At 37.9% G+C, this 26741-nt stretch overlaps 1 protein-coding gene across 2 annotated transcripts in view; it reads left to right on the top strand.

Moving 5' to 3' along the window:
- CDC34 (cell division cycle 34, ubiqiutin conjugating enzyme) overlaps window positions 1-2791 on the top strand; it is a 68621-nt gene extending 65830 nt beyond the window's left edge. For both annotated transcript variants that reach the window (XM_053702846.1, XM_053702847.1), the window contains exon 5: window positions 2016-2791. In XM_053702846.1, coding sequence (XP_053558821.1) covers window positions 2016-2235 — 220 coding nt within the window. In that variant the 3' untranslated portion in view covers window positions 2236-2791. The remainder of the gene's footprint in view (window positions 1-2015) is intronic.
- Window positions 2792-26741: the final 23950 nt, after the last annotated feature.

Below are 26741 nucleotides of genomic sequence, written 5' to 3'. Positions count from 1 at the left end.
GGAAATGGAGATTGGAGAATTGAATCTTGCAATTCTGTCAATCAAAATAAGCAAGATGGTGGTTGGACAAAAAAAGTACAATGGAGGCTAAATAAAGGGTATAAAAAACACTATTTGTTTCAAATTGAGGACAAATGATGAATGAACGTCAACCTTATTTATAATCAACTGCATAACGTCGTGAGCGACTCACCCGGACTTGACCTTCACTTTAAAGGGACATAAAACATTATGAATTTACAAGTCTATAAATATATAATGCAGCCAAAGCTTACATGCAAAATGGTTTCTGTTTTAATCTCTATTAACGCAATTAATTCAGGCATAGTTTTGTTTGCAGCAAGCTCCCCCCTGGGCATTTCCATATATGGAAGTTGCTATCCAGGCCATAGCTTCTGCAGAAAACATTCATGCACATGCACGGTAGGGGGCAGAGTAAAATTACTAAAGCAGTGCACAGTATAATGCTGAAGCTTTCACAAAGCATTTGACATTATCTTATGGAAACAAGCAAGCCTTTTGGCAACAAACAATAGCTTTACCTGCTGGCCCTCCTCAATCCCTCCTTGTGAGTAATTATTCTGACATGAACACTTTGTTATGTGATATGATACTACATGGTTTGGCGTAGGGCACTGATAAGGGAGGTGGAGCAGGCAACAATACTAAAGTGTAAGTAATCTTGCTGATTTGTGGCAATTTTATTAGAATACTTATAAGCTTTTTTTACACTTTTTTTTTTTTCTCACACATTGTTTTACCTCAGTTTACCCTCTTTTATAATATCTGAAAAAGCAGATAACAGCTACATAGGAGACTAAGATGCAGCTATAACAAAAGTTAAAAAAACAAATGAACAATGGCACTAATAAATATTTGTGAACCAGACACTATTGTATAACTACGATGTAGAACAGAGCGTTCATTTTTAATCGTATACAGGGATAATCTCCACAAGTAGTGAACAAGTTATTTTAATACATTCACGGACTGTTTTAGAGAATATTGTTGATTTGATACAGCTATGATCCAGTACTTATTTAATTTATAGCTGTAATAAAATTTTACTGTCAGTTTGCCGGATAAAGCACATCTATACTGTGCAATGCTGAACATTTTATTAGATACTAAATCGCTATAATGACCAATCTCACCTGTGTATAAGCACAATACAAACTTGTTTTTGTGACCGGATTGTTGGATAATAAAGAAATACCCTTACATAACAGCCCCACCTATATGTGACCAGGGAACAGTTTTCTTGTAGACAATTGATCAATACAGATACCAACATTTTTTGCTCACTTGAAGGCAAATGAACATATACCCAGTTTAACCTTCTGTACCCTATATTTACTTTGCTACTCTTAAGCACGATTGCATGTTTTTGTTCAGCTTTAAGCTGAGGGTACAAAATTATTACCAGTAATATTTGGTTGTGCAATATATGTGACTCAAATTTTTCTTGTGGTTTACATCCATTTACAATCCTAGGCCATATTTGTTTATTTCTTAACCACACGATTCGATTGAATCTTATACTAATTCCTCCAATTTTAACTTTGTTACTTCCCATTTTTAATCCAGCTATTAATGAGTTATGTTTTATCGCTATCAGTTTAAATCTGCCTAATTTAGTCTGGGCATAGAGTGCTAATATTGCATGCTTTGGTGTAAAGTTCATTTTCTTTTTCCACAAATACATTTGTGCAGCCATAACAATAGGCTGCCTATACCGCAAGTCTAATTTTAGATGTGGCACTTTGTCAGGGCTATTAAACAAACATGTTTACATAAAGTTGATTTTTTTTTTTTTAAATGTATGGCACAGTCTTGGGCATGACTTTAAACTGCTTTTTACTGTAAAACTTTACCAGTTGCAAAGTAATTTAAAATCAGTGTTATAATTTAGAGTGAGCAGAAGGTCTGTACAAAAGCCCTAGTTTGATTGTAATGATGTGGGTCTAAAGATATTTAGAATCAATTGTTCCTAACCTTCAACTCAATGCTTGCAGGAAGCAGGTTCATGCGACCAAGGCAGATGCTGAGCGAGATGGAGTGAAAGTCCCCACCACACTGGCTGAGTACTGTGTGAAGACCAAGGTCCCAGCTCCAGATGAGGGATCAGACCTGTTTTATGATGATTATTATGATGATGATGATGAGATGGATGAAGAAGAGGAAGACGAAGACTGCTTCCATGACCAGGATGACTCTGGAAATGAGGAATCCTGACATTCTTCCCTCCCCCCCACACCTCCATCATTTACCAATAAAGCAAACACCGCTTATATTTGACTTTTATCATTTCCATGGGTCCCATTACAATGGATATGAGCGCAGGGGGGCAATCAGTGTGTGTGGGGAAAGGGATGCTGCAGAGAGGGAGGATCTCTGAGGCTTTGCTATGTCTTGCGATGAGGTACCAAGGACTCTCCATTTATTGCTGCAGGAAAGTGTGCCTTCCTATCCTGCAGTTTAACCTGCAGTTTAAGCGTGTGCCACAAGGTGGCAGCAGACCTCTTTTATTAGTTCTACCACTGGAGTAACTGATTATACCCTCAGCACGCTCTCACAGCTGCTAAACTGGGCTGGTGTTGAAATGAAAAGGTAGAGTTTTGTCAGGGACTAGATGGGTGGCTTTGTTGAGGGGATTGTGCTGTTCTGGGTTTGTTGCTTGCACTGACTGTATTTGCAGAACTGTTTTGTTTTTGGGTTTGGTATAAGGGCATAATATGTGGTTTTGTTTTATTTTGAAACTATTTAATAATAAATACCCTAAAAAGTCAAATGTGGGTGTTTTTATTTTGTTTGTGTCACATCTGTTAGGAGTAAGCCTTCCAATACAATCTCTCCAAAGGGACCATTAGTTTTTTTGTTTTGTTTTTTAAGAAAAAAATGTGTGTAATTATTTTCCTGGACAGGTGTGTGTGTGTACAGATATATACATAATCTATCTCTTCCCTTTCATCTCCTCTGCAGCAATATATCAAGCTTTTCTCATACACTACAACTCCCAATTGCTAAGATATTTATACAACTTACTGTAGTGTGTATGTATATGTGTGTGTATATGTGTGTGTGTGTGTATATATATATATATATATATATATATATATATATATATATATATATATATATGCTATTGGATACTACTGATTAATAGAAATGCATCACATCTGAAAGGTACAGATCCTAATTTGAAGCAAAAAGTTAGTGTGTGATAGATTTAGTATATGTCAATATAATACAAATTAATTATATACATAGTAACATAAACTAATATCTCTATAACCACACAAAAAGAAGAAAAAATTGAAAAGTAAAGACAGTACATGAATCGAGAAACCATCAAAGTATAAAACACATAACCAATTTATCGCAATGTATCATAGTAATAGTTTCAGAGGTTACATTATTACAAGTTTGTATGTGTTTTCTATTCTTGTAAATTGTCTTGTACATTTTTCTAAAGAGGATAGTACATACATAATCCATCATAGATAATAAACATATAAAATTCTTCAGAAATGTTACAATCAGAAGGATAATCTCATCTAATATCAAAATTAATAAACAAAAAATGCGAGGTTCCAATTAAAGGATACTAACTACGCAACTTTGTTACATGATGCGTGAAACTTTTTACTTTTGACATTATAATACTATTCTCAATTTACAAAAATATATTAAATACAAAATTAACACTAAATGAATACAAAAGAGAATGTATGGAGAACAGAATAAATATGTGATTTTATATGTGAAATATATAAAGATATAAGTGAAACTTATCAGCTTCAATAGATATTGACTGCTGCCATATACAAATCACATGCTATTCCCAAAAATTCACCACATCATACATTGAATTGTATCCATTAAGTATATGTGATTCAAGAGTGAAAATCCAATATGCTTCTTGTTTTAATATGATTTTATTAGTATCCCCACCTCGTGGTGGTACCATAACCTGTTCTTTTACCATCCATCTAAAAGTCACATTTGAACAATTATGAACCTGTATGAAATGTTTGGCCATTTCTGAACAAGGATCAGCTCTTTTTATATCTGATAGGTGTTGTCTAATTCTTTCTCTAACTTCTCTAGAAGTACAACCTACATATTGCTTCTTAGTACACGTATACCAAATCGGGTATATCGTGTTTTTAGATCGACAATTTACGCAACAATTGACTTTGTTTTTTATCTGTAACAGCAGAGACAAAAATGTCTCCTCTTTGGATAAATGTGCATGGAATACGTGCACTATATCCACATCTATACATCCCTTTTGAATCAAGCCAAGTGCTTTGATTTTTCTTTTTGGGTAAAACACTGGGAAATATCTGAAGTAGTACAAATAGGGATATCTCGTCAAACTTAATGTGACAGGTACCACGCCCCTTTATATGCAAAACCACGCCCCTTTATATGCAAAACCACTCCCCTTTATAGGCAAATTCACGCCCCTTTATAGGCAGATTCACGACCCTTTATAGGCAGATCCCCGCCCCTTTATATGCAGACCCCCGCCCACTCTCCTCCCAATATTTCTACCCTACCCGCCCACTATTTTCCATATTTTACACCCCTTTTATGGCTTCTTCTAAGAGCATTTTAACATTTATTTTAATGTTAAAATAATTCCCTTTTATGGCTTCTTTTAAGAACATTTTAACATTTATTTTAATGTTAAAATAATAAACAATATAATTTTATTTTAAATAGTGTTGTGTTAATGTTTTATGTATCATTTAACTGATATTTTGTAACATTTCAATGCGATTAAATAAAGCGCAGAATTTATTTTCTTTTTTAAAACTTTTATTTGAGTCATAAAGCAGAAAAAAAAAGTTTTATACAGAAAACAACATTTGATCAAATTTACAAAGTCAACCACGTTGTAGGATTAAAAAGTGATCTAGGTCTTTTCTTTGATGTCAGGTAACCTTGAGGTGTAGTTAGTCCCATGGTGGGTGTTGAAGGTACTGGTAAAATATCATGTTGCGGCAATGTCTCTGGTAAATGAGTAATATCCCTAATTTCCATTTTTAGATGTTCAAAATTATCCCTTTTTCTAGCATTACCAACAACTGACGATGGAATATTCAGTTCAGCCATAGCTTTCATAAAAGACTCCCAACCTTGCGGTGTTTTGCGCATGGTCACATTGTGACTTTGTGTAACGCAACGTACTAAGTCTAGTATGTTTGAACCAATAATTGTTTGTTTTTTGTAAACAAACTCCCCATTATCATTCCAATTAGTTATATGTTTGGATTGTGCCATTTTAGAAAGAAGTAATTCAGCATTTTTCTTAAACCGTTCATGCACATTGTTAACAACTTCATGAAATATTCTATCACCCTTTTCAATAGATACACTACTTGTGTTATTATCAGTGTGAATAGGTTCTCCTGGGGGCATTAAAAGTCTTAAAGTAGTATTATCTCTAGAATTTTGATTAGCAAACACCAGATATTTTTGCAATGCAGCATTGTACTTTTTAATTTTTACATCTTCAGGTAAATTAGAATTATTTAAGATATCAGCAATTTCATCATCCAAGCGTGTTGTAACTGCGTGACGAATATCTGTATCATAGTGGGGTAGGAAGGGACGCTGAACCGCAATCTGGAAATGTATATAACTTAAGACCTTTGCATTAATTTATATTTAGTTGGGGTAGAGAATACCAATATTAAATCTTATATGAGGTGTGATGGTAAAATAAAATAATATAATATAATAATCTTCTATCTTAGTTGGGGTAAAGAATACCAATAATAAGTTCAAGGTGTGATGATAAAATAAATTAGTATAATAATCTTCTATCTTTTCAGTGGTAATATAATGTGTGCTGCGTAGAAAGCTACTTAGTGAAAGTGTTAATGATACCAATAATATGAGGTTCAGGTATGATGATAAAATTAAATTTTATCATCATACCTGAACCTCATATTATTGGTATTATCTACCCTAACTAAAAGATTAACACTTTCATTAACACTTTCACTAAGTAGCTTTCTACGCAGCACACATTATATTACCACTGAAAAGATAGAAGATTATTATACTAATTTATTTTATCATCACACCTTGAACTTATTATTGGTATTCTTTACCCCAACTAAAAGATAGAAGATTATTATATTATTTTATTTTACCATCTCACCTCATATAAGATTTAATATTGGTATTCTCTACCCCAACTAAATATAAATTAATGCAAAGGTCTTAAGTTATATACATTTCCAGATTGCGGTTCAGCGCCCCTTCCTACCCCACTATAATTTCTTTTTTTCAAAAACTTTAGGTGTAGTCACTTGTGAGAAGACTACACTAGTGAAGGAGGCTATATCTGGAGTGAGATTGTTCAAATTACCCTATCTAGAATATCTGTATCACCCTGTTGTGTACGTTTCAAGCGGTCCACATCCTGTTTTGGTACCAGGTGCATTTTTTGAGTATGCTCCATTAACGGTTAGTTAACAGACTTGTCAGTAGAGGTATAGCAAATCCTAAAAGTGGTGCTAAAAATCCACCAGATTGATTTACCAGCTTCTTTTTGCCAATCGATATTGTCCTATTACTAAGACTTTTTATAATTTTGCTCCACTTTTTAAAACGTCCTTTCTGCTTTGCTGTCAAGGGCAATCTACCTTTTAGAATGTTCAGTGCTATTTCACATATAGCAGATATTAAGTCTGTAGAAGCACCACGTAAAATAGTCTTTCTCTGTGTTGGTGAGGCATGACTTAACTTTTTTAAAGCTTCCCAATTGCGGAATAGCCTGCTAGACATGTTTACACACTCCTAATGTTTTAAGTTGAATGATGGATAAACCAAAAAAACTTTACTTTTTAAAAATATATGCAACAGGTGTATCTGGTGGGAAGAGACATGTTCTTAACCTGAACTCATCAGGTGTGGTGGTTCTTAAATCTACTAACAAATAACCATAAGGGATATTTGTGGCATCTTCAAAAGCTTCTAAAAAGTAAAGTTTTTTTGGTTTATCCATCATTCAACTTAAAACATTAGGAGTGTGTAAACATGTCTAGCAGGCTATTCCGCAATTGGGAAGCTTTAAAAAAGTTAAGTCATGCCTCACCAACACAGAGAAAGACTATTTTACGTGGTGCTTCTACAGACTTAATATCTGCTATATGTGAAATAGCACTGAACATTCTAAAAGGTAGATTGCCCTTGACAGCAAAGCAGAAAGGACGTCTTAAAAAGTGGAGCAAAATTATAAAAAGTCTTAATAATAGGACAATATCGATTAGCAAAAAGAAGAAGCTGGTAAATCAATCTGGTGGATTTTTAGCACCACTTTTAGGATTTGCTATACCTCTACTGACAAGTCTGTTAACTAACCGTTAATGGAGCATACTCAAAAAATGTACCTGGTACCAAAACAGGATGTGGACCGCTTGAAACTTACACAACAGGGTGATACAGATATTCGTCACGCAGTTACAACAATCTTGGATGATGAAATTGCTGATATCTTAAATAATTCTAATTTACCTGAATATGTAAAAATTAAAAAGTACAATGCTGCATTGCAAAAATATCTGGTGTTTGCTAAACAAAATTCTAGAGATAATACTACTTTAAGACTTTTAATGCCCCCAGGAGAACCTATTCACACTGATAATAACACAAGTAGTGTATCTATTGAAAAGGGTGATAGAATATTTCATGAAGTTGTTAACAATGTGCATGACCGGTTTAAGAAAAATGCTGAATTACTTCTTTCTAAAATGGCACAATCCAAACATATAACTAATTGGAATGATAATGGGGAGTTTGTTTACAAAAAACAAACAATTATTGGTTCAAACATACTAGACTTAGTACGTTGCGCTACACAAAGTCACAATGTGACCATGCGCAAAACACTGCAAGGTTGGGAGTCTTTTATGAAAGCTATGGCTGAACTGAATATTCCATCGTCAGTTGTTGGTAATGCTAGAAAAAGGGATAATTTTGAACATCTAAAAATGGAAATTAGGGATATTACTCATTTACCAGAGACATTGCCGCAACATGATATTTTACCAGTACCTTCAACACCCACCATGGGACTAACTACACCTCAAGGTTTCCTGACATCAAAGAAAAGACCTAAATCACTTTTTAATCCTTCAACGTGGTTGACTTTGTAAATTTTATCAAATGTTGTTTTCTGTATAAAACTTTTTTTTCTGCTTTATGACTCAAATAAAGTTTTAAAAAAGAAAATAAATTCTGCGCTTTATTTCTCCAACATTGGTGTGTCCGGTCCACGGTGTCATCTATTACTTGTGGGATATTCTCCTCCCCCACAGGGAAAGGCAAGGAGAGCACACAGCAAGAGCTGTCCATATAGTCCCTCCCAGGCTCCGCCCCCCCCAGTCATTCTCCTTGCCGCTCTGAACAAGTAGCATCTCCTCGGGGATGGTGAGGAGTTTGTGGTGTTTAGTTGTAGTTTTTTATTCTTCTATCAAGAGTTTGTTATTTTAAAATAGTGCTGGTATGTACTATTTACTCTGAAACAGAAAGAGATGAAGATTTCTGTTTGTGAGAGGATTATGATTTTAGCAGCAGTTACTAAAATCGTTTGCTGTTTCCACATAGGACTGTTGAGATGAGATAACTTCAGTTGGGGGGAACAGTTTGCAGACTTTTCTGCTCAAGGTATGACTAGCCATATTTCTAACAAGACTGTGTAATGCTGGAAGGCTGTCATTTTTCCCTCATGGGGATCAGTAAGCCATTTTCTTAGTCTCAAACAGAATAAAGGGCTTATTATGGGCTATAAACTGGTAGACACTTTTAGGGGCTAAATCGATTGCTTTATTTAAGTATTATATGCAGTTTGAAGTTGTATTTCACACTTTTATAACATTGGGGAACGTTTTTAGCACCAGGCACTTGTTAAGACACCTTCCCAGTCAGGAAGGGCCTTTCTCTGTAGTAGGCAGAGCCTCATTTTCGCGCCATTACTGTGCAGTTAATTTTGAGTTCAGTACATGCAGCTGCATGTGTGAGGGTCTGGAATCCACTAAAAACGTTCCTAGAAGGCTTCATTTGGTATCTTATACCCCCCTGGGATTGGTGAAGTTGCAGCAAAGGCTGTGGCTGGGACTGTAAGGGGGTTAAAATTAAAAACGGCTCCGGTTTCCACATTTTAAGGGTTAACAGCTTGAAAATTGGGATGCAATACTTTGAATGTATTAAGACACTGTGGTGAAAATTTGGTAAAGATTGGATAATTCCTTCATAGTTTTTCACATATTCAGTAATAAAGTGTGCCCTGTTTAACATTTAAAGAGACAGTAACGGTTTTGTTTTAAAACGGTTTTTGTGCTTTATTAACCACTTTAAGCCTGTTTAACATGTCTGTACCTTCAGATAGATCATGTTCTTTATGTATGGTAGCCAATGTGGTTCCCCCTTCAAATATAGTGTGATAATTGTGCCATTGCGTCCAAACAAAGTAAGGACAGAACTGTCACAAATTGTAAAGTTGCCCAGGATGATTCCTCAGATGAAGGAAGTAGACATAGTTCTACATCATCTCCTTCTGTGTCTATACCAGTTATGCCCGCGCAGGCGACCCCTAGTACTTCTAGCGCGCCAATGCTTGTTACTATGCAGTAATTGACGGCAGTAATGGATAACTCCATAGCTAATATTTTATCCAAAATGCCAGCATTTCAGAGAAAGCGCGATTGCTCTGTTTTAAACACTGTAGAGCAGGAGGGCGCTGATGATAATTTTTCTGTCATACCCTCACACCAATCTGAAGTGGCAGTGAGGGAGGGTTTGTCAGATGGGGAAATTTCTGATACAGGAAGAATTTCTCAGCAGGCAGAACCTGATGTTGTGACGTTTAAATTTAAATTAGAGCATCTCCGCACATTACTTAAGGAGGTGCTATCTACTCTGGATGATTGTGACAATCTGGTCAACCCAGAAAAATTGTGCAAGATGGACAGTTCCTTGAGGTCCCGGTGCACCCTGATGCTTTTCCGATACCTAAACAGGTGGCGGACATAGTGAATAAGGAGTGGGAGAAGCCAGGCATACCTTTTGTCCCTCCTCCTATATTTAAGAAATTGTTCCCTATGGTCGACCCCAGGAAGGACACATGGCAAACAGTCCCTAAGGTCGAGGGGGAGTTTTCTACTCTAGCCAAGCGCACGACCATTCCTATTGAGGACAATTGTGCTTTCAAAGATCCTATGGATAAAAAATTGGAGGGTTTGCTTAAAAAGATTTTTGTACAGCAAGGTTACCTCCTTCAACCTATTTCGTGCATTATTCCTGTCACTACAGAGGCGTGGTTCTGGTTCGAGGAACTGGAAAAGTCGCTCAGTAGGGAGACTCCGTATGAGGAAGTCATGGACAGAATTTACGCACTTAAGTTAGCTAATTCCTTTATTTTAGACGCCGCTTTGCAGTTAGCGAGGTTAGCGGCAAAAAATTCAGGGTTTACAATTGTGGCGCGCAGAGCGCTCTGGCTAAAGTCTTGGTCGGCGGATGTATCTTCCAAGACAAAATTGCTTAATACCCCTTTCAAAGGTAAGACCCCTTTTGGGCCAGAATTGAAAGAGATTATTTCAGTCATCACTGGGGGAAAGGGCCATGCCCTCCCACAAGATAAACCTTTCAAGGCTAAGAATAAGTCCAATTTTCGTTCCTTTCGCAATTTCAGGAACGGACCGGCTTCCAACTCGGCAGCCTCTAGACAAGAGGGTAACGCTTCCCAGACTAAACCAGCTTGGAAATCAATGCAAGGCTGGAACAAGGGTAAACAGGCCAAGAAACCTGCTGCTGCTACCAAGACAGCATGAAGAGGTAGCCCCCGATCCAGAACCGGATCTAGTAGGGGGCAGACTCTCTCTCTTTGCTCAGGCTTGGGCAAGAGATGTTCAGGATCCCTGGGCACTAGAAATAGTCTCTCAGGGTTATCTTCTAGAATTCAAGGAACTACCCCCAAGGGGAAGGTTCCACATGTCTCACTTATCTTCAAACCAAGTAAAGAGACAGGCATTCTTACATTGTGTAGAAGACCTGTTAAAGATGGGAGTGATACTCCCAGTTCCAACTGTGGAACAAGGTCAGGGGTTTTACTCAAAACTGTTCGTAGTTCCCAAAAAAAGAGGGAACTTTCAGACCAATTCTGGAGGGTCAATTTATGACTACCGTGGATCTAAAGGATGCGTATCTGCATATTCCTATCCACAAAGATCATCATCAGTTCCTAAGGTTCGCCTTTCTGGACAAACATTACCTATTGTGGCTCTCCCATTTGGACTAGCCACTGCTCCAAGGATTTTCACAAAGGTGCTCGGGTCCCTTCAAGCGGTTCTAAGACCCAGGGGCATTGCAGTGGCACCTTACTTGGACGACATCCTAATTCAAGCGTCGTCTCTTTCAAAGACAAAGGCTCACACAGACATTGTTCTAGCCTTTCTCAGATCTCACGGGTGGTAGGTGAACATAGAAAAAAGTTCCCCGTCTCCGTCAACAAGAGTCCCTTTCTTGGGAACAATAATAGATTCTTTAGAAATGAAGATTTTCCTGACAGATGTCAGAGAGTCAAAGCTTCTAAACGCTTGTCAAGTTCTTCACTCTGTTCTACGGCCTTCCATAGCTCAGTGCATGGAAGTAGTAGGGTTGATGGTTGCAGCAATGGACATAGTTCCTTTTGCGCGAATTCATCTAAGACCATTACAACTGTGCATGCTCAATCAGTGGAATGGGGACTATACAGACTTGTCTCCAGTGATTCAAGTAGATCAGAAGACCAGAGACTCACTCCGTTGGTGGCTGACTCAGGATCACCTGTCCCAGGGAATGAGCTTCCGCAGACTAGACTGGGTCATTGTCACGACCGACGCCAGTCTATTAGGCTGGGGCGCAGTCTGGGATTCCCTGAAAGCTCAGGGTCTATGGTCTCGGGAAGAGTCTCTTCTCCCGATAAACATCCTGGAACTGAGAGCAATATTCAATGCTCTCCGGGCTTGGCCTCAACTAGCAAAGGCCAGTTTCATAAGATTCCAATCAGACAACATGACGACTGTTGCTTACTTCAACCATCAGGGGGGAACAAGGAGTTCCCTGGCGATGAGAGAGGTGACCAAGATCATCAAATGGGTGGAGGATCATTCCTACCACCTGTCTGCGATCCACATCCCAGGAGTGGAAAACTGGGAGGCGGATTATCTGAGTCGTCAGACCTTTCATCCGGGGGAGTGGGAACTCCACCCGGAGGTGTTTGCCCAGTTGACCCAATTATGGAGCATTCCAGACATGGATCTGATGGCGTCTCATCAGAACTTCAAGGTTCCTTGCTACGGGTCCAGATCCAGGGATCCCAAGGCGACTCTAGTGGATGCATTAGTGGCGCCTTGGACTTTCAACCTAGGTTATGCGTTTCCACCGTTCCTTCTCATTCCCAGGCTGGTAGCCAGGATCAAACAGGAGAAGGCCTCAGTGATTTTGATAGCTCCTGCATGGCCACGCAGGACTTGGTATGCAGACCTGGTGAATATGTCATCGGCTCCACCATGGAAGCTACCTTTGAGACAGGATCTTCTAGTACAAGGTCCATTCGAACATCCAAATCTAGTTTCTCTCCAGCTGACTGCTTGGAAATTGAACGCTTGATTTTGTCTAAGCGTGGGTTTTCGGATTCTGTGATAGATACTCTGGTACAAGCCAGAAAACCTGTGACTAGAAAGATTACCATAAAATATGGAAAAGATATATCTGTTGGTGTGAATCCAAGGGATTCTCATGGAGTAAGATTAAAATTCCTAGGATCCTTTCCTTTCTCCAAGAAGGTTTGGATAAGGGATTATCAGCGAGTTCTCTAAAAGGACAGATTTCTGCTTTATCTGTCTTGTTACACAAACGACTGGCAGCTGTGCCAGATGTTCAAGCTTTTGTTCAGGCTTTGGCCAGGATCAAGCCTGTTTACAGACCCTTGTCTCCTCCCTGGAGTCTAAATTTGGTTCTTTCAGTTCTTCAAGGGGTTCCGTTTGAACCCTTACATTCCATAGATATCAAGTTGTTATCTTGGAAAGTTCTGTTTTTGGTTGCTATTCTTCTGCTAGAAAAGTTTCTGAATTATCTGCTCTGCAGTGTAATCCGCCCTATCTGGTGTTCCATTCAGATAAGGTTGTTTTGCGTACTAAACCTGGTTTCCTTCCAAAGGTTGTTTCCAACAAGAATATTAACCAGGAAATAGTTGTGCCTTCTTTGTGTCCGAATCCAGTTTCAAAGAAGGAACGCTTGTTACACAATTTAGATGTAGTCCGTGCTTTAAAGTTCTATTTAGAAGCAACAAAGGATTTCAGACAAACGTCTTCTCTGTTTGTAGTTTATTCTGGCAAGAGGAGAGGTCAAAAAAGCTACTGCTACCTCTCTTTCCTTTTGGCTGAAAAGCATCATACGATTGGCTTACGAGACTGCCGAACGGCAGCCTCCTGAACGAATCACAGCTCACTCTACTAGGGCTGTGGCTTCCACATGGGCCTTCAAGAACGAGGCTTCTGTTGATCAGATATGTAAGGCAGCGACCTGGTCTTCTCTGCACACTTTGTCCAAATTCTACAAATTTGATACTTTTGCTTCTTCGGAGGCTATTTTTGGGAGAAAGGTTTTGCAAGCCTTGGTGCCTTCTGTTTAGGTAACCTGAATGGCTCCCTCCCTTCATCCGTGTCCTAAAGCTTTGGTATTGGTTCCCACAAGTAATAGATGACACCGTGGACCGGACACACCAATGTTGGAGAAAACAGAATTTATGCTTACCTGATAAATTACTTTCTCCAACGGTGTGTCCGGTCCACGGCCCGCCCTGGTTTTTTAATCAGGTTTGAAGAATTTCTTTCTCTATACACTACAGTCACCACGGCACACTATAGTTTCTCCTTTTTTTCTCCTAACCGTCGGTCGAATGACTGGGGGGGCGGAGCCTGGGAGGGACTATATGGACAGCTCTTGCTGTGTGCTCTCCTTGCCTTTCCCTGTGGGGGAGGAGAATATCCCACAAGTAATAGATGACACCGTGGACCGGACACACCGTTGGAGAAAGTAATTTATCAGGTAAGCATAAATTCTGTTTTAATCGCATTGAAATGTTACAAAATATCAGTTAAATGATACATAAAACATTAACACACTATTTAAAATAAAATTATATTGTTTATTATTTTAACATTAAAATAAATGTTAAAATGCTCTTAGAAGAAGCCATAAAAGGGGCGTAAAATATGGAAAATAGTGGGCGGGTAGGGTGGAAATATTGGGAGGAGAGTGGGCGGGGGTCTGCATATAAACGGGCGGGGATCTGCCTATAAAGGGTCGTGAATCTGCCTATAAAGGGGCGTGAATTTGCCTATAAAGGGGCGTGAATTTGTCTATAAAGGGGCGTGGTTTTGCATATAAAGGGGCGTGGTTTTGCATATAAAGGGGCGTGGTACCTGTCACATTAAGTTTGACGAGATATCCCTATTTGTACTACTATCTGATTTCCAATAGTACATCCTCTCCTGTAAAGAGAATTTACAACCTCTGTCAATAGTTTGAATTAAATTATCTGCTCGAAGCATAGGTAAATGCTTCCGAATGATTTTGCAGATATAGTAATCAGACGAGTATTGAGTAACAAAAGTTACTTGATCTTCAATAGTTTTTTTAGGTATTTTCTTGTCTAGCAAAAGTGTTTGCCTATTTATACTATTTACTTCGGTTTTTGCTTTGAGTATTGCTGTATCTTTATAACCTCTTTGTTTTAGTTTATTTTGGAGATCCTCACTTTGTACTATGTAATCCATTTCATCAGAGCAATTTCTTTTAGTTCTGATGAACTGACCTTTTGCAATGGAATAAGGTACTTTGGGAGGATGGTTACTTTTACCATGGAGTAAAGTGTTTACCGATATTGGCTTTCTATATATCGTAGTTTTTATTCAATTACTACCAACTACACTGTTTAGTTTTAAATCCCAAAAATTAATAGAGGTTTTGTGTGTCTCAAAGTTAAATTTTAAGCCCCATTCATTCATATTAAGATATTCAACAAAGTTATCTATAGTTAGCGGGTTTCCTTTCCATATTAGTATCAGGTCATCTATATAGCAATAATATCTCTTGATAGACTGAGAGAGAGGATTACAATCACTATATATCGTAAATATTTCCCACCAACCCATTACAAGGTTGGCGTACGAGGGGGCAAATTTCGCCCCCATCGCCGTCCCTTGTAGTTGTAGGTAATATAGTTCTTCAAATTTAAAATAGTTGTGAGTAAAAATTGCAGAACTTCCAATATATATTGTATAAACTCTCTAGTATAGCTAGTTTTGGTCTCCAAAAAAATATTTAATAGCCATATTACCCATGGTGTGTGGAATAGATGAATATAGTGACACCACATCAATTGTGAGCCACTGATATTCATCTTTCCAAGTAAAATGATCAAACATTTGTAGAACATGTTTCGTATCCCTTAAGTAACTATGTAGATCATGTACTAATGGCTGCAGAATACTGTCAAGCCACCCTGACAATGGTTCACAAAGTGAACCAATGCCAGATACTATTGGCCTACCTTTGATATCATGAACACTTTTGTGTACCTTAGGTAAAACATGTATAATTGGAGTTACAGGATTATCAACCAAGGGAAAATCAAAAGTGTTTTTATCAATATGTCCTTCCTGTAGGCCATCATCTAAAAGTGAAATAAGATCTCTTTTAAATTTTTTAACTGGATTACATGTAAGACTTTTGTAATCATTACCATTGTCCAATTGTCTAAGGATTTCTCCATTATAGGATTTTACATCCCACACAACAATGCTTCCACCTTTGTCCGCATTTTTTATTACCAGATCTCTATTAGATTCCAATGAGGCTAAAGCTGATCTTTCTAGTTTGGTGAGATTGTTTGGTTTTTAATGGTCTTTTAGAAAGTTCGATAAGATCGTTTTCATCACGTTTTGGGAATGAAGCGAAAATTTCACCCCTTGACTGTAAGGGGTAAAAGGTCGATCTAGGCTTAAAGCCTATGTGTGTATTTATTTCTTTTTTCATTTCTAAACTTTTATTTGTAGCTCCGGATATCTTGCCTTATTTCTCTATTATTGAGCTTCCCCTTTACAATTATCTGGCACACTTGTTTGGAACAGAGCTTGGAACTTTTTAACATTATACCTGGATGTTACCTTTGGGCACCTTATGGTTACTGGAGTGTTGGAGCGCATTTCTAAGTCTATTGCTTCAGGATTGGCGGAGCGGTAGTGACCACGTCATAGACGTGTTGGGCGGTTCGCTGGCTTGCAGTTTCGGACGGAGTGAGGACGAGGCTGGTTTTCCCTAGTTTCCAGAGGCGTGGCGGTGCTGTGTTGGAACTATCTGTGGTGAGAGAAGCCCGTCCCCTTGTACCCGGTTTTCTGAAAGAACTGCGAGTGTTACACGCTGGCTCCCTTGGGAGTATAAGCGTCATTTGCCCTGCTAAGTTTGCACTGAAGCCTACCGAGCTACCGCATCCTGAAATTAACTATTAAGGAATTGGTCTATACGATTGCTCCCAAGAGAACCTCCGCAGATTGTGACTTTTTGCTTTAATACATACAATACATACACACATATATATATATATATATATATATATATATATAGCCCAGGTACCTCGTCAAGGTCTCTTCCAAAAACCTGGATCCCTAAACAGCCACGCAATGCAGGCTCACATTCAAACAACTGTGAAAAAATGGAGGGTGCACAGGCTTATGTTATACAGAGATACAGTGGGGGAAAAAAGTATTTAGTCAGCCACCAATTGTGCAAGTTCTCCCACTTAAGAAGATGAGAGAGGCCTGTAATTTTCATCATAGGTATACCTCAACTATGAGAGACAAAATGTGGAAACAAATCCAGACAATCACATTGTCTTATTTGGAAAGAATTTATTTGCAAATTATGGTGGAAAATAAGTATTTGGTCAACTTCAAACAAGCAATATTTCTGGCTCTCACAGACCTGTATCTTCTTCTTTAAGAGGCTCCTCTGTCCTCCACTCATTACCTGTATTAATGGCACCTGTTTGAACTTATCAGTATAAAAGACACCTGTCCACAACCTCAAACAGTCAAACTCCAAACTCCACTATGGTGAAGACCAAAGAGCTGTCGAAGGACACCAGAAACAAAATTGTAGACCTGCACCAGGCTGGGAAGACTGAATCTGCAATAGGCAAGCAGCTTGGTGTGAAGAAATCAACTGTGGGAGAAATAATTAGAAAATGGAAGACACACAAGACCACTGATAATCTCCTTCGATCTGGGGCTCCACGCAAGATCTCACCCCGTGGGGTCAAAATGATCACAAGAACAGTGATCAAACATCCCAGAACCACACGGGGGGACCTAGTGAATAACCTGCAGAGAGCTGGAGCAACGTAACAAAGGCTACAATCAGTAACACACTACGCTGCCAAGGACACAGATCCTGCAGTGCCAGACGTATCCACCTGCTTAAGCCAGTACATGTCTGGGCCCGTCTGAAGTATGCTAGAGAGCATTTGGATGATCCAGAAGTGGATTGGGAGAATATCATATGGTCAGATGAAACCAAAGTAGAACTGTTTGGTAGAAACACAACTCGTCGTGTTTGGAGAAGAGAGAATGCTGAGTTGCAACCAAAGAACACCATACCTACTGTGAAGCATGGGGGTGGCAACATCATGCTTTGGGGCTATTTCTCTGCAAAGGGAACAGGACGACTGATCTATGTACATGAAAGAATGAATGGGGCCATGTATCGTGAGATTTTGAGTGCAAACCTTCTTCCATCAGCAAGGGCATTAAAGATGAAATGTGGCTGGTCTTTCCGCATGACAATGATCGCAAACACACCGCCCGGGCAACGAAGGAGTGGCTTCATAAGAAGCATTTCAAGCTCCTGGAGTGGCCTAGCCAGTCTCCAGATCTCAACCCCATAGAAAACCTTTGGAGGGAGTTGAAAGTCTGTGTTGCCCAGCAACAGCCCCAAAATATCACTGCTTTAGAGGAGATCTGCATGCAGGAATGGGCCAACATACCAGCAACAGTGTGTGACAACCTTGTGAAGACTTACAGAAATTGTTTGACCTCTGTCATTGCCAACAAAAGATATATAACTAAGTATTGAGATTAACTTTTGATATTGACCAAATACTTATTTTCCACCATAATTTGCAAATAAATTCTTTCCAAATTAGACAATGTGATTGTCTGGATTTGTTTCCACATTTTGTCTCTCATAGTTGAGGTATACCTATGATGAAAATTACAGGCCTCTCATCTTCTTAAGTGGGAGAACTTGCACAATTGATGGCTGACTAAATACTTTTTTTCCCCACTGTATATATATATATATATATATATATATATATATATATATATATATATATGTGTGTTTATGTATGTGTGTGTGTGTATATATATATATATATATATATATATATTTGTGCTCATAAGTTTACATACCCTGGCAGAATTTGATTTCTTGGCCATTTTTCAGAGAATATGAATAACACAAAACTTTTCTTTCACTTATGGTTAGTGTTTGGCTGAAGCCATTTATTATCAATCAACTGTGTTTACTCTTTTTAAATCATAATGACATCAGAAACTACCCAAATGACCCTGATCAAAAGTTTACATACCCTGGTGATTTTGGCCTGATAACATGCACACAAGTTGACACAAAGGGGTTTGAATGACTATTAAAGGTAATCATCCTCACCTGTGATCTCTTTGCTTGTAATTAGTGTGTGTGCATAAAAGGTCAATGAGTTTCTGGACTCCTGACAGACCCTTGCATCTTTCATCCAGTGCTGCACTGACGTTTCTGGATTCTGAGTCATGGGGAAAGAAAGAATTGTCAAAGGATCTGTGGGAAAAAGGTAATTACTCACATTTGTTGGAGCTCATACAAGCTCTATATGATGCGCACACCTACTGTATACTGGTAGGTAAACAGTATCCCACAACGAAATAGGTTAATAGAGAGATATTTATTAAAATGTTTAAAAAATGTCACAAATGCTCAATTATGCAAAGGGATCCAATAGGAAAACAGTCAATTATTACTGTCCAGAGTTAACCAATATACCGGATGGAGAGCAGGAACTAAAGCGCTTACCAACCGCGATTCTTGGCCGGTTCAGTATTGCTCCGCCCTGAGCGTAACTGGCACGTTTTGATGTAGTGGTTGTATATAAATGTTTAAAATAAGTCGCAAAACCCTGGGCTACGTCTGACGGGGTGGTGTATGTTTTATCTTGGAGTCTTAAAGCTGCAGTCTATTTATGTTTTATCTTGGAGTCTTTTTGCAGTCTATTTATTAGGGAGGCCAACAGCTTGCCCGATCTATTCCCAAATCTGTGGAATCTACCCGCCGATTTTAGTAATGCTGATGCTGCTTTTTGCTTTAAAAAGGCATCTAATTCCTCCTTCGCCAGGAGGAAAGAATTGTATGCCATCCTGGTGTTAAAAGTACTATACTCCCGATATGATTGTTCTTTTTTCTGTAAGTCATTGTATTTTTGGAAGGTTTTGTATCGGAGACTGGCCACATAAGAAATGATTTGACCTGTGAGAACTGCTTTTGCGGTCTCTCAGAACACTAGAGGGGTATTCAAATGTTGTCGGTTGTCTGTATAGAAGTCATTCCAACTATGTGTCAGGTATTTTTGGAAAGATTCAGAGTGGTACAGGTTAGTCAGAAATCGAAGTGTGTTTCTATTTGGTTTGGGTTTAAAGTGGGAAAGTGTCAGCTCTATAGGGGCATGGTCTAAAAGCAGAATATCATATTTTTTTTTTCTGATCTGATTTGTGGGATCAAAGACTCAGAGAATCAGGAATAAGTCTATTCTAGACATAGAGCCTGCCATTTTTGATAGACATGTATAGTCTCTGTCCGTCGGATGTCTCCTCCTCCAAATGTCGCACACCGCCAGATCCGAGTATAATCTGGAGAATACCCTATTCTCAAATTTTCCCTTTATATGTTTTGTGCCTGGCGTTTGTTTGAGAAGGCTGTAGCCAAGATCTGTCTAACTGTGGATCTGGGGCTAGATTGAAGTCTCCTCCTAGCAATAATGGAGTGCCCAAAAATGGGAGGAGAGTCTGAACCAATGTTTCCCAGAAGGAAATTATTTTGGAATTAGGTGCGTAAATGTTACATAGAATGTATTCAATATTATAAATTTTTGTCTTTAGTATGAGAAATCTGCCATCCGTATCTTTATAGGTGTGTAAGATTTCTACTGATAGCCATTTTATTTGGGAAACACCTAACCCTCTACTGGAACTTGTGTGTGAAAGGTATGATGTTGTTTCTATCCAGTACCCCCGCAACTTGTCATGTGTTTCCTGCAAATGGATATGTCGGATCCCATTTTTTTTTAAATGTGTGAAGGAGATGAGGCCTTTTTTTCCCTTTAAGTTTTCCTCCCCTCTCTTTCCCCAGGTTACAGTCCTTCGTGAGTTTGTGCTTTAAGGTGCAAATCATATACAGGCAAGGGGATTACCTTACAGCGTTTTTCCTTTACTGTAGGGCCTACACACATATGCCGTTATATCAAAGCTGTGCATATACAGACACATTAGATTTTAGCTGATGCAATGTGCACTTTTCTTACAGCTCAGTTGCCGTTCTGCCTAGAAAGCTCTCTCTCCTCCAGATCTCTGTGCTATGTTGTCTCCGTATTCCTCACCTTATTCTTTGGGCAAGATGGCGTCGTCACTTTTGCGCTCTTGTCTTTACTTTGTCCGAAGGCTGGGGTTCTGGTGTTTTACCCCACACGCTTTTCTGGGCAATACAAACTGCACCCCTGGTGTTGATGGGGCTGCGACTGCATAAGGGTATTACATGGGAACGGATTAGGTGGTGAAAACGGCTTTTATTGTTGCCGCTATACCGGACTTTTTTTTTCTTTTTTTAATAGTTCTGTTAGGTTTATTTATAGTTTAATCTTAGTTTTTTTTTATTTCACAAGTAAGTTTTTATTTATTTTAAGGTAGTTATATTGTAACTTTAATTTAAAGTTAAGGGGGGTAAGGGGGTTAATAGTTTAATTTAGTGTGTAGTGATATGGACCCCCCGGAGTTAATAGCTTTATTTTAGTAGTTGCGATGTGGGTGGGAGCGGCAGTTTAGGGGACAATAGGTTTATTTAGGTGTTAGTGATGCGTGGGCCGGCAGTTTAGGGGTTAATAACTTTAGTGTCGGGGGCAGCGGATTAGGGGTTGTTAGACTAGGGGTTTATGTTACGATGTTAGGTTTTTACATTACCTTCTTGTCCCTATAGACATCAATGCGTTATAGCGATCGCCATTCCGTAATCGCAGGTGTTAAAGGGACAGTCAACCATAGAATTGTTATTGTTTTAAAAGATAAATAATCCCTTTATTACTCATTCCCCAGTTTTGCATAACCAACACAGTTATATTAATGTACTTTTTACCTTTGTGATTACCTTGTATCTAGGAACCTTCTTCCAGCCCCCTGATCACATGACTGTGACTGTTTATTATCTATTGTCTTAAATTTAGCATTGTATTGTGCTAGATCTTAAATAACTTTCTGTGCCTGAACACAGTGTTATCTATATGGCCCACGTGTACTTTCTGTCTCTTTGTGTTGAAAAGAGATTTAAAAAGCATGTGATAAGAGGCAGCCCTCAAAAGCTTAGAAATTAGCATATGAGCCTACCTATGTTTAGTTTAAACTAAGAATACCAAGAGAAAAAAGCAAATTTGATGATAAAAGTAAATTGGAAAGTCGATTAAATTAAAAGTCCTATCTGAATAATGAAAGTTTAATTTATACTTGACTGCCCCTTAAAGTTTTTTCTAACACTTTTTCTCCATTGATGTCTATGGGGGAAAACATGCACAAGCACGTCAAGTCAGGCCTTGGCTTTTGTGCGGTATGGAGCTTACGCACCATAACGCACAGCACAAGAATGTTTTTTGTTAACTTGTAATGGCAGCGCTATGGAAAGTGCGGGACCGCTAAATTTTTAGCTTTATTTACGCACCGGGTTTAGCGCATAACTTGTAATTTTGCCCAATAAAAGGAATAGTCTTAGTGATTTACCTACTATGGGCTAGATTACAAGTGGAGGCCGTTTATGGTCGCATGTTAAAAAAACAGCTATTACAAGCTTACAGTAGCACTTTGCACTATTAAAATTAAGTCCCCCAATTGCCCCCAAAATAAATTGCATTGTTTATGTATTGAAATAAAAATTATGAGCAGCTTTAAAAACATTTTTACTAACTGTACAAAGCAGTTATAAGGGGTTAAAGTCAGCGGATTTGGGGTGTTGGAAAAAAAAAACAGCACTGAAAAATGCTTTTACATTGCAGTCTATGGGGACTGTGTGTTCACTGTAAATATATATGTATAGGCTTATATATATTTGTGTTAATATGTGTATATACATATTTATTTGAACTTTGCTGCCCATCACTGTGCTACTTGCCCCCTTCGCTGCAATAGGTTCTCTGCCGTGACTATTGGCATGAGAGCGAGGCTCCTATTGGAGCCTATGGAAGTGCGCTCTTGTGAGCACAAAGCTTGCATGCTATGCAAGTTCGTGTTCGCTTTATGCCCAACTTCAAATACCAGCACACATTTGCATGTGCCGGTATTACTGAGTGCGGCACAAATATTGTGCTTGCAAAAGCACAATTTTACGCTCCACTCATAATTTGGGACTATAATCTGGGACTATGTTAGTAATCTTCTTTAGATGTAGTAATATTCAATTGCTTAAACAAAAATTACAACAAATTGTGACTAGTTTGTAAAAATAATTACACAGTACCTATCTGTGACTATTATTTCTATGTGCAGGGTGCCTGAAGATGATTATACAATATTAAGTTTATGGGAATAAACTCTAGAGCTTTTAGTGAAAACATTAATTTATAATCCCCATACATACTAAACTCAACTGTAGGATAAACTCCTACAATCTGGGAGCTATATTATGTTTAACATTATCTAGATTTCCCCATCCATAACATCCCCACTTGATTATAGTTCAGGCAAACACAAACCTAAAAAGGAGTTGAAACTCCAAGTGCAAAACACTCCTAAGACGTGTTTCACATACACTCTTCTTCAGAGCGAGGTGAACAGCATTACCACTGCTTCATTTAACAATATAGGAAACCCACCTCTCTTTGTGGATTGGTTTAGGCTCCAGTCACCTTATCAATATCATTGGTTTGATTTGCTGTCAATCAATTTTTTTTATTATTATAAACACATTGATCAAATCCTGTACACATATTACGACATAGCCGTGCAGCATTGTAATAAACAGGAATTGTTCTCATAAGTATTATATCTATTAATGCCATGTATACAGAATTAACTTATTAAGAAATAAAGTTCACAGTTGTACTTGTCTGGGAGCATAAATAAATACATTTTATATAGCAAAATCCTAAAATTAAATCCATAAATGACACTGAATAATTTGCATTTCATGAAATCTGAGCGTATCTGCTCAGATGAAATTCAGTATTAAAGGGATGGTATATATAAATTGCAATGGGATCTTGAGAAAGATTCATATGCCGCATTCTGTGTTTGCCTATATAAGTACTTATCATTTGCATGGACATCTTAAAGTGAAGGTAAATCCTAGCTTTTGTGAAACGTTAGGATTTACCATTGGAACAAATAAAAGGGGAATTTAGTCATTTTTGCAGAGGATATCACTCAACCAATATAGAACCCTATTTTGATTTGAAGCATTTTGCTATATAAATGTACTGCTGGAATATAATAAGCTATCAATTTAGGCTTAATCATCTGGGATACTATTATCTAACTAATCAAATCCCAATTCACTCAATGGAGCTCTTTTACAAACGCAATGAGACAAGCTTAACCAGCTGGGATACAATAGAGCTTTCTTAAACTCAATCAGCTATACTATATAACAAGCTCTAAACTAAGCATAAATAGCAGTGATCTTCCCATTATGTCATGCTTGAGAAAGGCGAGTGTTCTGTTAGAATTTAATTTGTCAGAATCTGCTCCTTCTGACTGCGCATGCTCTGTATGACGCAATCGCACTCCACATATGTTAAATAGGAATGTGTGGAATGCAATGATGTAAATCAGCAGCATGCGTACTCAGACGTAGTAAATTCTAACAAGGAAGTTGTCCTGACGGATTTTGCTGCGGCTACGAGATGCGTGCATGCTCTGTTGAAATTGACTGCGACAATACTGTAAAACAAACAAACAAACAAAAAGTGCATATAAAAATGATTATATTATAGTTTGTTTCATTAGGTGATAAGAGTCCACAAGCCATTACTCTTTAGAACTAATAACCTGTAAAGTGCATGAGTAATTAGGCAAGACACAACGGCACCTAATTAACTTACACTGCTGCCTGAAGGACTTTCCTACCAAACACATTAATGTTCCAAAAAGGAGAAATTGGTTTAGACAATGGATATATCCTAACACTGAACTAAGTTAAGCCTTAATATCAAGACACTTAGCAGTTTTTTTGTAGTATGAAACAGAATAAGCCAAAATATGACTTAAAGGGACAGTCAACACCAGAATTTTTGTTGTTTAAAAAGAAAGATAATCCCTTTATTACCCATTCCTCAGTTTTGCATATCCAACACAGTTATAATAATACACTTTTTACCTCTGTAATTATCTTGTATCTAAGCCTCTGCTGACTGCCCCCTTATTTCAGTTCTTTTAAAAGACATGCAGTTTAGCCAATCAGTGCTCACTCCTAGGTCACTTTACGTGCATGAGCTCAATGTTATCTACATGTGAACTAATGCCCTCTAGTAGTCAAAATGTATTCAGATTAGAGGCATTTTTCAAGGTCTAAGAAATTAGCATATGAACCTCCTAGGTTTAGCTTTCAACTAAGAATACCAAGAGAACAAAGCAAAATTGGTGATAAAAGTAAATTGGGAAGGTGTTTAAAATTGCATGCCCTATTTAAATCATGAAAGTTTTTTTTGGACTTGACTGTCCCTTTAAAAGAGTTAGCAAATAAGTCATTATCCAAATTGATTTGCAATAAAAAGAATACTTGAAATTCTAAAAGAATGCCAGCTAAAACCTTCATTTTCATAGCAGGAAAGAAACAACTTTCCAAATAATTTAATAAAGTTTACCTGTATGGCATAAAGGAGTGGCAGGCTTGTGACTATCTCTTTACTGGGTGTAATTGTGTCAATGTGCAATACTCCAATATCCCCTCTGTATCTCAGTTCTATCTCTCCGAGGTAGATGTGTAACAGATTTTGAAGTTAGAAAAAGTGTGTTTTTTTCCATTTTTTCATCATTTTGTTATAGTAAATTATATGATATATAATCATAGCTGTAATCATAGACCAGATAGATATAGACTGTTATATGGGGGGGGGGGGGTGCCGAAGCTGTATGTGAGACCTCTGTCTCAAGGCCCCAATGTTCCGGTCCTTAGCAGCAAAAACAACCACATATGAATCGCTGCTATATAAATCACGAGAACATAACCAGCGGATTATTAGACTCCCCACAACAGCTCTAGGAATTGCATCTTCCCAGGATCACTGCTGACATACCCCCCTGACTGAGTTTTAAGGTAGATAGATAAACTTTTCCACCAGTTACTGTGGGAAAATCGACATCCTGACCAGCGTCATATAAGAGTTTTTTTCTAAAAAGGAAGACACAAAAGCCTAACATTGGAGGTCATGCCTGCTGATTACAATTTCAGCCACATAGCTCTTCTGTTCAATACTGCTGCAGCTATAATTTTAGCAATAATTTGAGTTATTTCTATAATGGCATCACAAATAAAAAGAATTTCGCTATTTTTGAGGATCTGAAGTTAGATCTGGCAAAAACTCACACTGAAGTAAAGAAACTGCAGCTACACCAGAGATTCCAAAAGTAGAAAACCTGCTTGTTGTAAGGCATTTCTTTGGAAGGTCTCCAATTTTCCATACATAGAATCGTATAGGAATAGTAGTTCTCATAGTAAGATGGAAAAACACTCTATCTACCTTTGTGTAATATGTTCCCAAAGCTCTATACTAGAGGTGGGAAAAGGGAACATATTTTTAAACTTAGAAGATGGAGTAAAAGAAAATTTCCGGATTGGCCCATACTTTGGAAATAATTTGAGAGTCATTTAGAAATGGGCTGAGGAACAGGGAATACATCTAAAGGCTTAGCAGTAGAAATAAAAAAAATCAAACTGTCAAATGCATTCAGATAAGAGACGGCCTTCAAGGGCTTAGACATTAGCATATGAGCCTACCTAGGTTTAGCTTTCAACTAAGAATACCAAGAGAAAAAAGCAAATTTGATGATAAAAGTAAACTGAAAAGTTGTTTAAAACTAATCTGAATCATGAAAGTTTAATTTTGACTAGACTGTACCTTTAAAACCTCTCTTAACAGTGAACGAAAAAGATGTTCAATCTTAAACATGACTTGATCAGTAATAGAATCCTGATCTTATCTCACCCTCAGAAGATATATCTGAGGTGACTGAGTCTGATTCTTTAAGAGCATTCTTAGCTGGTCTGATTCTTGGAGTAGCAGATAAAACAGATAAATCAACAGTAGGATAAATATCAGACAAAATATGTTCTAATACATTTTTTTTTCCTAATACATGTATATTGCTAAAATACTT

Source organism: Bombina bombina, chromosome 2, assembly GCF_027579735.1.
Source record: "Bombina bombina isolate aBomBom1 chromosome 2, aBomBom1.pri, whole genome shotgun sequence".
Classification (NCBI taxonomy): Eukaryota; Metazoa; Chordata; class Amphibia; order Anura; family Bombinatoridae; genus Bombina; species Bombina bombina.
The sequence above is the reverse complement of the archived record's forward strand: the minus strand, read 5'-3'. Positions and strand labels throughout refer to the sequence as shown.